Source organism: Diceros bicornis, chromosome 2 (genome assembly GCF_020826845.1).
Source record: "Diceros bicornis minor isolate mBicDic1 chromosome 2, mDicBic1.mat.cur, whole genome shotgun sequence".
Lineage (NCBI taxonomy): Eukaryota > Metazoa > Chordata > Mammalia > Perissodactyla > Rhinocerotidae > Diceros > Diceros bicornis.
The window spans coordinates 11,103,415-11,117,118 of record NC_080741.1 but is presented as its reverse complement, the minus strand read 5'-3'; the positions used below and the strand labels follow the sequence as shown (position 1 = coordinate 11,117,118).

General features: G+C 41.9%; 1 protein-coding gene across 1 annotated transcript in view; it reads right to left on the bottom strand.

Annotated features, from left to right (window-relative positions):
• Positions 1-316: 316 nt before the first annotated feature.
• The window catches only part of PCOLCE2 (procollagen C-endopeptidase enhancer 2), a 69,443-nt gene continuing 56,055 nt past the window's right edge, over positions 317-13,704 (bottom strand). Inside the window, exons 6-9 of the mRNA XM_058551520.1 lie at positions 10,151-10,305; positions 5,287-5,370; positions 2,934-3,101; positions 317-896 (exon numbers count right to left, since the gene is read on the bottom strand). Coding sequence (XP_058407503.1) covers positions 766-896; positions 2,934-3,101; positions 5,287-5,370; positions 10,151-10,305 — 538 coding nt within the window. The 3' untranslated portion in view covers positions 317-765. The remainder of the gene's footprint in view (positions 897-2,933; positions 3,102-5,286; positions 5,371-10,150; positions 10,306-13,704) is intronic.

Genomic DNA, 13,704 nt, shown 5'->3' with positions numbered 1-13,704 from the left:
TGCCTGCTCTGTCTCTTGGGAGATGTGTGCTCTGGACAAATCACTAAATATACCTGAGTTTCAACTTCTATTAGAAAAGGAAGGAGTTGCACTAGGTCCCTGAGGGATCCCATTGTAGCTCTAACATTCCCTGGTTCTGCAGAGAATTATAGTCTATTTACATCACTGGATCCATCTAGTTCCTGAAATTCTTGGACTGCTAACTTTTTTAGCCAAGTGTAAACTGATACAAAGACAACCTTGTATGTAAATAACAGGGAATATTCTTTTTTCGGTTGTCTCAGTTTCTATAAAAACAAGTTTAATGGCTATTAGATAATCATTTAAAAATACTTTATTAAGCATTGATTTAAAAAATGCAAGAGAAGAATATAACACCTCGGAGCGAATGCTTGAAGGTAAAACAAATATCACTATAAATATTGCACTTATAAAATCTCTTTTTTACATCTTCACACAACTCATTTCTAAAATATCCTTTTACAGAGATGTATAAATAAACTGCTTCCAAACTGTCAACGCTTGATACACTCAGTTTCCTATCACCACACTAAACCTGCAGGTTTTTGATCAGATATCTGCTCCTCTCGGTGCAGGCACAGAACTTCCACCAGCGACATCGGAGGTCTCATACCTGCATCATGTGAAGAGTAAATCTTTCTGAATGCTCAATATTTAATTTTATAAGATTTTTTTAATACTGAGAAAAAAATAGATCTCTCAAAGGCAATGACAGAATGCAGCTTAGATTGACACAGTTCACTGTTAACATTGCTTGTTTTCCAAGGCATTCAGGAGCTTCTGGTTCTTGGTCTTGAACATCATGATAAAGCTGTTTGGCATGATTTTGCCTTGCCCATCTTCACCCACTTGGCCCATAATAATGTAATTTAGACCTAAAGAAAGAGGATACAAAATTAATTTTTTTCTCTATGTGTGTTGGTTTGAAACAACTGAGACTATAACTTACCTCTAGATAAATGTTCTATAAATGATATAATTATACACTTATTCTATCTAGGATAAAATCTGGTTTAAGACTCTCATCAGCAAAAAACAAAGTTCAACTGAGTAATATGTTCCAGCTGTGCTAACACTAGGAAACTGGACGGAAGGATTAGATCCAGTCACATCCTGCTCTGCCGTGCTGTGTGTCTGGTGTATTCACTGTCTACTACAAACGACGCACAGTGTCCGTGTGAGAGGCTCTCCTTCCTTGGGGGCCTCCAGTGCTCCCTGACATGCCGTCCTCAGATGGCTTCTCACAGTCCCGGAATGCCTCTGGACTTCCCAGGCATCTGGCAACTAATGATCCACTCTCTTCTGTTGCTGTCTTGAACTTTTTTCAACATCTCAAGCATTTATACTACGGAAGTTTCTTGACGGCATGACTGGATCATACACTTTTTTGCATTTTTATAGTCCCTTGCAAAAATAGGTACTGAAAAGTACTTATATCTGATATACTATTTTTTTTATGTATCAGTGTGTTTGGCTAAGTTAGGCCCAGACAGGGGCCTAAGCTGAGGTATGTTGGGTCAACTTGGAAGATTTATATTGCCTCGGAAAAATGTTATAAAGGAAGTGTGTATTACCACCTCCTTTATTCTCCCTCTGCCCTTGTGTGTCATAAGAGAAATATGTGTTTCCTTTTTCTCTTGCATAATCCTTCCTCTGTGGGCTAACACTGTCATCATAGTGGTGTTGAGCCTGTGGCCGCGCTGTAGGCTGGGCTGGCGGCCGCCATCTCAAGGCTGGACTGCTGGCTTCATTATGAGACCTTACAGCAAGTACCTAGATGTGCATTACTTGCTGTTCCTGGCAGTTCTGGAAAGAAGTGTTTATCTTTTACAGAGCCTTTGCTATTCCCTCTGAGAGTCAGCACGAGGCTGCTGATCTCATGACTTTTCTGAACAATCTAAATTCACAGCAAAGCTTTCGTGAAGACGATATTTCTCTCTCTGCGTGTGTGGTATGGTTTGGTTTAGTTATGGAAGCGGTGTGTAACAAGACTGAGGAAAGGAATGAGCTGAGATTGGCTAGAGAAATCATGATATATCACACAGTGGAATACCAGGCATTATTCTCATTCCAAAGAAACAGTGAGATCTATCTATATGTGCTGTTTATGGAAAGATGTCTACATATACCTCGTGTGGGGGAAAAGTTGCAGTAGAACATGTATAGCATGATCCCATCTGTCTAAGTGCGTATGTGCATGCTTTACACGCATAGAACTTTCTGGAAGGAACTTTTAACAGTACCTTTGGGGAAAGGGAAAGGGCCTCACTTTTTATTTTATAACTTTCTCTACTTATTTAAGCTTTTTAAAAACCATGGAACATACATTACTTTTATAAGTTAAAGAACATTTTTTTAAAAAAAGTCATGTGCCTCTCGCTCTGGAGTAACTTTCCTTTTCCCATAATTTCTCTGAATAAACTCATTCCTGTCTATGGATTTAATGATCCTATATCTGCAAATGATTCCCAAATATTTAATTCTAGCCCACATATACATCTCTCTTCTGAACTTCAGCTCTGAGTTTCCTGTTGCTTGCTGGATGTTTTCCTCTAAACATTGTATTGGCAACTTAACTTAAATACAATAACTGAAAATCTCTTTCTCCAGACTGCTCCTTTTATGTCTATTCCCTGCTGATCCAACTTTCAAATGTTCTTGGACTCATTCATCATTTCCACTACCTCTTTTTCTTCGACAAATGACAAGAACTGGGATTAGAGCCCAATTCTGCCTGACTCCAAAGGCTTCTCTTCTATACCAAAAGTGGGCAATACATTAGCCCTGAATGTACTTTTCTAGACCAGCCATGGCACGGAAAGATCCATGACTTGCTCAGAGAGGCTCTCTTGTTCCCTTCTCTGTCGCCACGCTCCCGTAGAAGAAAGACCCAAGTTTCCCTCCTTACTCACCTCTTCTGAGGAGAGGGCACTGCTTGCACACCACGATGACCTTGGCACTCATGTTCTTGCCGGCCTGCTGAATTGCCAGATTGCCCTCTTTATAGATGTTGATGATTGAGACTGTGGCATGCAAACTCCCACCTCGAGTGATGGTTGTGATAACAGTGCCAGCCAACACTGCGGAAGAAAACATTTTTGAAATAATGTGACAGTTAAGGGAAATGTAAGCAGAACTGAAAATAATTTTATATTCTTCTAAGTTTCAGATGGAAAACATTTTAATGTTAAAGAGAAAGCCCTAATAGAGCTATTCTGTACACGTCACCAAAATTCAGGTTGACAAAAGGGGCCACGGAGCTGTAACGTTACTGAGGTTGATACCTAGGAGAGAAACCTGGTTTGAGCTACGGAGATCTGAGTCTTTGCATCTGTGCGGGTGAGCATCTACCTTTCTGTGTCTCTCTTTGCATCCCTATTTTTAGCTGTCCTCTTTCCTTGAACTTTGGTTCATCCCAAAGGTCCTTATTTCTCTTCAATTATCAGTAAATATCTGTCTTTTTCTGGGTCTTTCCTAGTCTCTTTCTTATCCACTCTGTTTACCTTATTTAACAAGTCAAAGTATGGAACTGAAGGTATAACTTAAAACATTTTCTTGCTTTAAAAAAATCTCTAGCAAAAATAAGTTGCTTTTCATTATGTAACTCTTTTTTCCATTGTGACATTCAGAGAAAAGAGCCTCACTTCTGAGCCACAGAATGAAAGATGCTGTGTTTTTCAAAGATGTACTTCTGGCATTTTGGGGGGACAATTCTGTGTGGTGCAGGACTTGCACTGAATGACTTTTTTTTTTTTTTTGTGAGGAAGATCAGCCCTGAGCTAACATCCAATGCCAATCCTCCTCTTTTTTCTTGAGGAATACTGGCCCTGGGCTAACATCCGTGCCCATCTTCCTCTACTTTATGTGGGACGCTGCCACGGCATGGCTTGACAAGTGGTGTGTCCGTGTGCACCCGGGATCCGAACCTGCAAACACTCGGGCTGCCGAAGCGGAGCGCGTGCACTTAACTGCTGCGCCACTGGGCCTGGCCCCATGAATGACTTTTTTATGAGCCCTGTCCCTGCCCAGAAAAACCAGTAGCCCTCCTCAACTAGTGACAACCAAAAGCTGTCCCAAGAGGAGTGTTACCAACCCTGGTAGAGAACCAATGGGCCACTGGTGATAGTAATTGGTCATCTTGCCACAGAAGTGAGTCACAGTGGAATAAATCAAGGTTTGGACTTGGCTGATATGACCCTTTCAGGATAGAGTGAGAACTCACTGCTTATGTAGTATGCAAAGCTGATAAAATCAGAATTCTTATCATGCCTTACTTTGACTCCTGGGGATGAGTGCTCAGTGCAAAATGTCGGTCTGGAGCCAAGTGAAATCAGTGGCTCCCCAGGACGGGGAGGGAGATTTCCCTAAGCACCTCCCACAGAAGACTAGACTGGATGTGGTGTCAATGACAGCTGGTGCTGTTTGTTTTCATGTTTATGCCAGTTATTTGAATTCCGCCTGCGAGCTCCAGTAAGATGAAGGGCCCCACAGTCTTCGGTGCCTCCACTACAACACAGTTCGTTTGGGCTGCAGACGGCTACCACTTTCAGCTGTAGGAAAAGCAAGCAGCCTTTTCTGGGAGGCCCTTTGTTTTGGGAAACTATTTAGGCTGTAGCAACTTTTGCTTCCTGATAAGATTTCTTAAACGTTCCTTTTAAAAATAATGAACATAATTAAATTTGGTACCTTTTGCTCTTCAGTGGTTTTCACAGCAAGTGCAATTTTTTAATTTGGGAAAAACTCCTAGAAATTCCAAGTCATTAGGTAGTATCTCCTCAGGTCCAATTTATAAGAGTTTCCAAAAGGATTTCAGATTTCCAAGTTTTAATTTAGTACTTTAGAAGGACACTACAGAGGAAATACCTGAATTTCTTCTCAGAGAGGCCATCTTGGGTATGTTTTTAATTAAGTTGAATTACAGATATGTGAAAAAATACTCAGCACATGAGAAATATCTGAGAAAAAAGCATACAGGTTTTTTCAGGAACACTGAACCAGCCAGAACATACAGAGGAGCAGTATCAGGTACCAGGAGTCGAATTATTAAGTTTATGTGAACAGTATATTTTCTGAGTAAAAAAATACATATTTTTCTCAGTTGTGAAAGCACAAGTCAGCGCACCTTAGTCTGTAGGAAAATATTTTCCCGGGTAAATGAAGAGTGCTACTGAACCTTCACCATCACATTCATGGCAATTCCTCTGACATTAAGCATGCGGTCTCAAGTTTCCCATTAAAGAGAAAAGGCTGGGTTTTCTTTCTTACCGAAGTTACTTGAACAATAATTGCTCTCCAGAGTCCCCGTCCGTCTACACTTTTGTTGACACAGGGCCACGGTGGGCTTTAAATCTTAATTCAAAGAAGAAAGATGTAAGAGTCAGGGAAATGAATTCAGTATAACTGATGTTTAGATCTGAATATACCAATTTTAAGTTCCCATTTATTTCCCTGAGCCACCAATCTGTCACTGCAATGAAATAATTAAAAAGCAAGCAAAAGAAATTCTTCATGCTGCCAACCGCTGCTCTATTTTACTCAGGGCAACTCAATATCCTCTGCTGAATTTTAGAGCTGAGATGAACGATAACCTAAATTTAGCCCTATTCTCCTCTTCTTTTATATATAAATAACACTCTAACCCAAAATAGATATAGCCTCCATGTGCCCTGCTTAGAAAAACCCAGTAGAGCAGATGTGAACTCAGAAAATATAGGTTAATTCTTCATTTTACAAAAAGAATCCTCTGGTGCTCCCCCTGAGGATGGAGGGAGTTTTCTTGGTGCATTTAAAATATGCAATTGCCCAAATGTGAGTGGGACAGGTTTTTAGAAACACTGCTCACATGTAATGTGTGTTACATCTGTAATTAGATGCAACTAATCACTAAATATTTGAGTCTGTCATTGGTTACAAGCATTTTAAAAACGGAGAAGTAGACAAATTTATATGTAAAACTAAACAGATAAACTCAGCGTTTCTCAACACGGGTGATTTTGCCCCATTGGCGACATTTGGTAATGTGTGGAAATATTTTTTGGTTGTCACCACTAGGGGGCGCTACGGCATCCAGTGGGTAGAGGCCGCGGATGCCGCTAACCATCCTTCAATGAACAGGATAGCCCCCACAACAAAGAATTATCTGGCCCAAAATGTAAATAGTGCCAGGTTGAGAAACCCTAGGTTAACAAAATGAAAGTATTTAATCCCCATTATCATCATTAAAACTGTTTAAAAAATATTTGCTAATTATTCACTTATATGTGGCAATATGCTAGGAAGAATGAAACAACACAACAGTACCAGAACTCACTGTACTTGCTGGGTAGGAATTCGCAATTGTAGCATTGCTCTTCCAATATGTTCTGCTGACTCTGCTGTGAATTTATTTATTTACTCTTAATTTGTACGCCTACTTAACTCCAAAAAGGAGCTTAAGTGGATTACAATATTAAAATATATACAATTTAATGTTAAAATACATATAATAGCTTAAATACATATTTTTTTAAAAAAGAGAGATTAGAAAACATTTAGAGGAAACATCGTTCCAGAACTTGGGGATCTCACTTTGGCACTAAATTTACCTAATTAACTGAGTCAAAAAGTAATGGTGTAGGCGGGTCTCTCTGTCTGATGCAAGAGCATCCTTTTATGTGGACCACTGCAAACCAGATCCTGGTCAGCCTCAGAAGGTCAGTCTGGAAGTCGGGTGCATGTCCTACATGGCTCCTTCTCTCCCTTGGGTAGATCTCTCTCACCTTTAAGTCATCACTATCCCACCCTAACCCTCCTCATCTTACCGTCATCTATCTACTGCACTGCACTCCCAATGTGGCACCTGGTTTGCAGCCTTCCTCCTTATGCGCTCCTGCAACCCTCTTGGTGGGTCTACCCTCCTGGTGGATGATCTCTCTCAGTGCCGGGGCCCCATCCTCCCCAGGGACTTTCCCTCGGCTCCATCTAGTCACTCAGTCCCAGGCTCACAGGTCCTCCTGCTAAAGTCTTTCATCGCCAATCTCTCAAATTTAGACATCCTACTATCCGGAATAGCCTCCTCTCCATCAAGCTTATTTATTCATTTACTGCCGTGACTTTTTCTTCCTGTCTCTAGAAGTTCAACACAGTGACCTCTCCCATTGTCCCCAATCCATCAACCCTGCCTCGTCTTGACATCCTTAGCTACTCCACTTACTTTCCATAGTTCACTATTTCAGTCATTTTCTTGACAATACCTTCAACTCCCTTTCCCCTCTGTGCTTCGGCCCTGTACAAATCCTGTAGGAGCCTGTTTTTTCTCTGCCTGCCCTCAGACAGCCGAGCACACAAATGGACCCTCATCAAAGTGACAAGCTCTTTAGTGGATCAACTCACTCCAATTTCCACAGCTGCTTTTCAAATTCTTTGCCATTCTCCTAAACCCCCAGTGCTGCCACCTCCCTCTCATTCTCAGCAGGTGACTTTGCCCATTTTCTAGAGAGAACAGAGATCATAGAAGAGAATGAACTCAAGAGCCCCCCCAAGCCTCCCAGTTGCCTTTATTTGTACCCTGTCCCCGCCCCCCGCCCCCGCCTTGGGAGAGGAAGCGCTCCACCTCTGGTCTAACGTCTATCCTTCTGTGAGTCCTCTGGAGGCCATACCCTCCCACCTTTGCAGAAATTTCCTCCTCAGTTCATCCCTTCTGTCTGCCATTATGTTCCCCTTCTTGCTGGCTACCTTCCATCAGCATTAATATGTTCAAGACTCTCAAGGCTTCTCTCCTTCCTTTAGAGCCAAACTTGTGGAACTAGCTGCTGGAACTTACTGTCTGAGTTTCTCTGCCTTGTTCCACATGCCCCTCAGCCCACTCTGCCGGGCTTCTGCCTGCACAACTCCACTCACACAACTCTTGCCAGGGTCTCTAGGAGCCTCCATGTCATGAAATCAAATGGAAACATTTTAGTCCTTCTCCTATTTGAAGTCTCATCAATACTTGGCTCTACTGACCACTCCCTCCTTAAAACACTCTTTTCCATGACACATGCTCCTGGTTTTCCTCTCTCCTTCTTAGCCAGCATATCCCCCTCTTTAAAAAGTTAGAGTTTCTAGGGAGTTAATTCCAGCCCTTCTCCTTTGACCTCTAACCTCTCCCTAGGCAATGTCATTCTAGACCATGGTATCGACCATGTATATGTTGATGACTCTCAAATTTAAATCTCTTGCTTAAATCTCTCTTTTGGTCTGGAGGCCCAGAGATCTAACTGTCCACATGACATCTCCACTTGAGTGTCTCGCAGACACCTCAAACCCAACAAGGTCACACACAGCTTGACTTATGAATCTACCCCTAAACCCAGTTCTCTACTTCCGTTCTCCCTGAGTTGTGCAAGCCAGGGCCCTGGGAGGCATTCTTGACACCACTCTGATCTCCTTAGTCCAGTTAATCACCAAGGCCTGTCAACATGCCCCAAGGTCCCTGGCTTGCACAATAGTCAACATCTCTTGACTATCTACGTATTTCCGTCATAGCACAGTTCACTCGGACAACCACAAGAACCTGCTGATCCTCTTGACTCCTACAATCCGTTCGCCTCACAGTGGCCAGAAGGATCTCCATAAAGTACGAATCTAATCCTGAACTTTGCTTAAATTCATCATCAACTTCCCCCACTCTTACGATAAAATCCAAAATACTTAGAGCATAACGAGAGAGGTGGTAGGGCCTAAAGATGAAGCTAGAAAGAGGCTGGGGACAAAGTGTGAAGGGTCTTACACGCCATGTGAAAGACTTGGGCTCCTGTGCTGTCCAATATGGCAGCCACTAGCCACACGAGGCTTTTTAAATTTAATTAAATTAAAATTCAGTTCTTCAGTGTCACTAGCCACATCTGAAATGTTCAACAGTGGCTAGCACATTGGACGGCACAGGTGTAGACAATGAATTTAAATGGGAGAACCACATGGTCTGCTCTGTGTGAGTGTGGTTGTGGGGCACGCAGTGAGGGGGTAAGACAGATAAAGTCAAAGATGACTCAAAGAGTGTGGCTCTGATGCTGTGGACCATACTTAGGGAAACAGATGGAGAAGCAGGTTTGAGGCAGAAAATAGTGTGATAAAAACGAGTTGAGTCTGACATGTTTTAATTTAAATGACTAGCAGTCACAAAACTCTAGGAGATAATTACAAATCCATGTTTGCAATGTCAGAGAAAGTTTAGGACTGGAGATAAAAGCTGGGGAATCATTAGCACCATGGGTGCAGCCAGACAATTCACTGGAAAGAATAAGAACACCATGGTCCACTGAGATGAGGTGGAGAAACACTGCAGTAACACGAGACTGTACACCTCCAGGCCACAAGGTGGCACACTTGTGGAGTGCTCAGAAAGATCGGCCCTTCTACAAGCGTCTGTACTCAGGATAGCCTTACCCCGGCTGCATGCAGAAAATGGTGAGCAATAAAGCTGGGCTTATTTCAGCCAATTTCACATCTTAACCCTAGATCCTTCCTCCCCACTTTTTTTTCCTCCTCTCTGAAGTTGGATTTTGAGATCTGAGGCCGGGAATCCCAGTGCATAGAGCCGACAGGATGTGGACTAGCTTGGGACCCACGCCTGCCTCTCCATTTCTTAGATCATGCCCCAGGCCAGAGTTTCCCAACTGGCTTCTATAACACGTCGAATATTTTTGTTTGATTTACTCCAATTTGAAAAAATAACAAATTTGTATGATACATTTTAGAGTGAAGCAAAAAAACCCCAACCAAACACTGGCAGAAGTGAAAACAGGCAGGTGTCAAGGCCCTAGAACTTTAACCTAAAACACTACAATTCTAGGTAATAAAAAGAAAACCATAATTTTATGTGACAGAAAAGAAAAATTAGGCTTATGATGATCTATGGCTCTAATAGGGTTCCTAGTAACTTTTAAGTGGTCATAATTTTCTGAGATAACATTTAAAAATTATTAGCTTATAAGCATTCTTATACCTTATACTTTTATTAATGAAGCATATTATTCTTACATAAGTTTTCATCTTATTTAACTTACTTTAGTTTCAAGTATCTTCCTCATTTAATTTTTTTTTCTAATTCAAAAAAATGTTTCTTATACTTCTCAAGTTGGTATACAAACTTCAGCACAGAAGAACTTACCTGTAGTTACAGGGACTGTGGTGGTAACAGGTGGTGCTAGAGTTGTAGGCAATTTTTTGGGCCTAAATGTGTAGTGAGCAATAAATCCATCTGCAGTTAAACTTAAGTCTGACAAAAACTGAATGAGAAGTTCATTTCTCTCAGATACAATTGGCCTAAAAGAAAAAAATTAAAAAATATATATATATATATTTCAAGTTTAAGTGGTACCGCTCCGAAATGTAGAATTTTCTTGCTTTCCATTAATATCTGACAATAGATGACTATTTGTTTATGACAATAGATGACTATTTGTTTAAACTTAAAAGTTAAAACACTTGAGAAGGTGAAAGTTTAGAGAAGGTGGAAGTCTTAATCTGCTCGACAGTAATGCTAAAAGCTGACACTTCCTGAGCGTTTGCTCAGCTAGGCCCCGTGCTTCATGCAAACTGTCCAGTTCCATCTTCTCAACAACCCTATTATTATCACCCTCCCTTTTTTTTGTGAGGAAGATTAGCCCTGAGCCAACATCTGTTGCCAACCCTCCTCTGTTTGCTGAGGAAGATTGACCCTGGGCTAACGCCGTGCCCATCTTCCTCTACTTTATACGGGATGCCGCCACAGCCTGGCTTGGTAGGCGGTGCGTTGGTCCGCACCTGGGATCTGAACCTGTGAACCCCAGGCTGCCAAAGCAGAGCGAGCAAACTTAACTGCTACGCCACTGGGCCGGCCGCTATCATCCTCCTTTTTTATTTTTTAATGAAGTTCAAGAGTTCAATGATTTACCCAAGGCCCTACAGCTAGTATGTGGGTGAGTCAGGATTTGAACCAGGGACCATGTGACTCTAGAGACTGTGGGAGACATTGGGGCCGATGTAAACACTGAAGCTGTGGCTGGTTCTCCACAAGCACCTTAGCATTTGGCCTGACTTGGGAGCAGTACAGCTTCTTTGAACTAAGGCTCTGGGTTCAAGCTGGCCTGGGGAGCTAGGGCTACTGGCCATGGCGAATGGGATGGACAAATTTGATGAACAAATTCCCACATCCTGTAAAGACACAGCTAAAGGGACCATCTCAGTGCGCTGGTCACCCAGGGATAAGAAAGCCATGCAGCGTTTAATGGGACTTCCATTTCATTGTTAATGGGAGTTCTTATGCATGCCTGAAATGGAGACATTTCTGTTTATAATCTCCACAGCAAAATGCTGGGAAGGAGAAAGAGAAGGTGATCACTTTGTTTTGGTGGTCATGAACCACATCATTAAGAACGCTAAAGCTATTTTAGGGCTTGCTAGTTAGTGGGTACTAAAGATTTAGTGGAGATAATGACGGAGGCTCAAAGGTCTCAAATCTTAGGCGATAACTACATTATACAAGATAGCGGTTTCATTTAAGCTTTTGCTATTATTTAAACAATGGTAAAAAATGCTGTTTGGTTAATTCTATTTAAAAACCATTTAAATCAGAAGTAGGAAAAAATCAAACAAGTTATCTAATCAAGAATCGGTGATTTGACTAAACTCCTCTTTTGAGGCATCTTTTCAGCCAAACCACCTCTTAGGCATCATGGACAGCAAATAATGAGGCAATTCATTTTTTCTCCTCCTATCAGCTACTTTGAGTGGCAGTGGGTGGAGGGGAGGGTAGATCTGTACTTAACCAGTTGGAAACACTGCAGGATCTTTTCTGTCCTGAAGATTATTATTCTCGGAGCCAAGGGATGGGTCAAACTTAAGAGTGAGTTTCATGACCTACATTTATAGTTCTGATCACAGAAGTGACCAAAATCATTTAAATAATGCTTCTGAGAATCAAGCCTTTCACAAATATTCTATCTTGCTTTTGAAAGACACCTTCCATTAAACAAACACGAACAGTATGCGCTAAACACAATTCTCACCTGCAATTACAAATAAAACATGTTAACATTGTTTAAACGATAAAATTATAAAAAGCACTCATAAGTAGCAAAGGAAGCCTTAAGACCCAACCCCATCAGCCTTCTAGGCAGAATATTATAATTACAGTGATCATTCACTGCCTCTTCTATGAACTAATCTTGGAGACATTATCTTGGAAATTAAATTTTCTCAAGGAAGAGTATTTTAGTAACAAAGACAGATTTTTGTTACACTGCTACTGAGCTTTGGCATGAACGTGGCAGTGCCATGAATGCACTGAGGGCCACGTGTTGCTTCTGCAAATTAACGTTACAAATCACTAGAAAGGCAAGAGGAAATCTCACCTGGATCCACCCTGCACTGGCAAATCTCAGGAATGGGTCGAGGCTGCTGTTTCATGTCTTATGTTAGCTGTCTCTGCTTTGTCATCCCAAAGTCTTCCTCTTCTTCAATCACTACAGTCAATCAACTACCACGTCCTGCCAATTTTGCCTCCTAAATATTTCTTGATCCACATCCTCCTCTTCATCTCTACCACCCTTCCTACCTTCTTGACTTTACCTGGACCACTGCCACAGCCCCCAAACCAGCCTCCCTGCTCATCTTGTCTAGGATGGGGGTTCTAGAGGCACTGGTCCTGTCACTTCCCTGCCTAAATGCACCTGGAGGGCTCCCATCTCTGCAGGACATGGAACCCAACTCAACCCTCCAGCCTCATCTCTCTCTAGGCCCCAACGTGAGGTTTAGGCTCCAGAATAGCATCTATCTCCCCTGTGTATCTTTATCAACGGAGTTCTCTCTGCTTGGAATGAGTCTGTCCTCCCTTCTGCCTCTGACTAACTCCAACTCTTCTTTCAAGACTCAGCTTCAAGAGGCACAGTCTTCCCCAAAACACCTCCCCTGACCTCCCTAACAGTTGTCTCAACTAGGCCAAAGACCTCCTTGTCAGAAATCCACCAGGGACAGCCCTTTGGCAATTTACCTATCTGCCTTATCTCCCCCTCCATCCCATTCCTAATCTCTGTATTTTTATTTATCTTTGTATTCCAGGTACCTAACATAGTGCCCAGGATATGCTGGGGTAGATTAAATGTTTTTGAACTGAATTCAGTGGCATTGATCCTGCATTAAGCCAGACACAGGGATGATGAGGTGATGTCCCACCAACCCCAACACTCCTTCTACTCATTCTGTTAACAGGGGAAAAGCTCCCCAAACAGGTTTTCCCATTTTCTGCACTGCCCCACCCAGAAGTACCTTGACTGTGGAAAAATATTTGTCTGGTAAAAGTATTAGTTGGTGGGCGGGCAGCAAAGCTACTCCAGGCAAACTCCTCAGAAGTGAGTGGTGCTCCACAGGCCCCTCCGTCGCCTCCCTATCCCCCATCTTCATGGAGGCAACCATGACCCTGAATTTTGTGCTTATCCTTTCTTTCATCTATAGATTTACAAATATATAAGCATCACTAAACAATATATTGTATAGGTTTGCATGCTTTTAAACTTCATATAACTGAAAGGGTATGGTGTGTATTTTTCTATTTTTTTCACCCTCAATATTATAACTGTGAGATTCATCCACTGTTTTCACTGTATAGTGTATACTACAACACAATTTAATATTCTCTTGTTGATAAACATTGGGCTGTTTACTCTTTTCCCCCTCATTACAAAC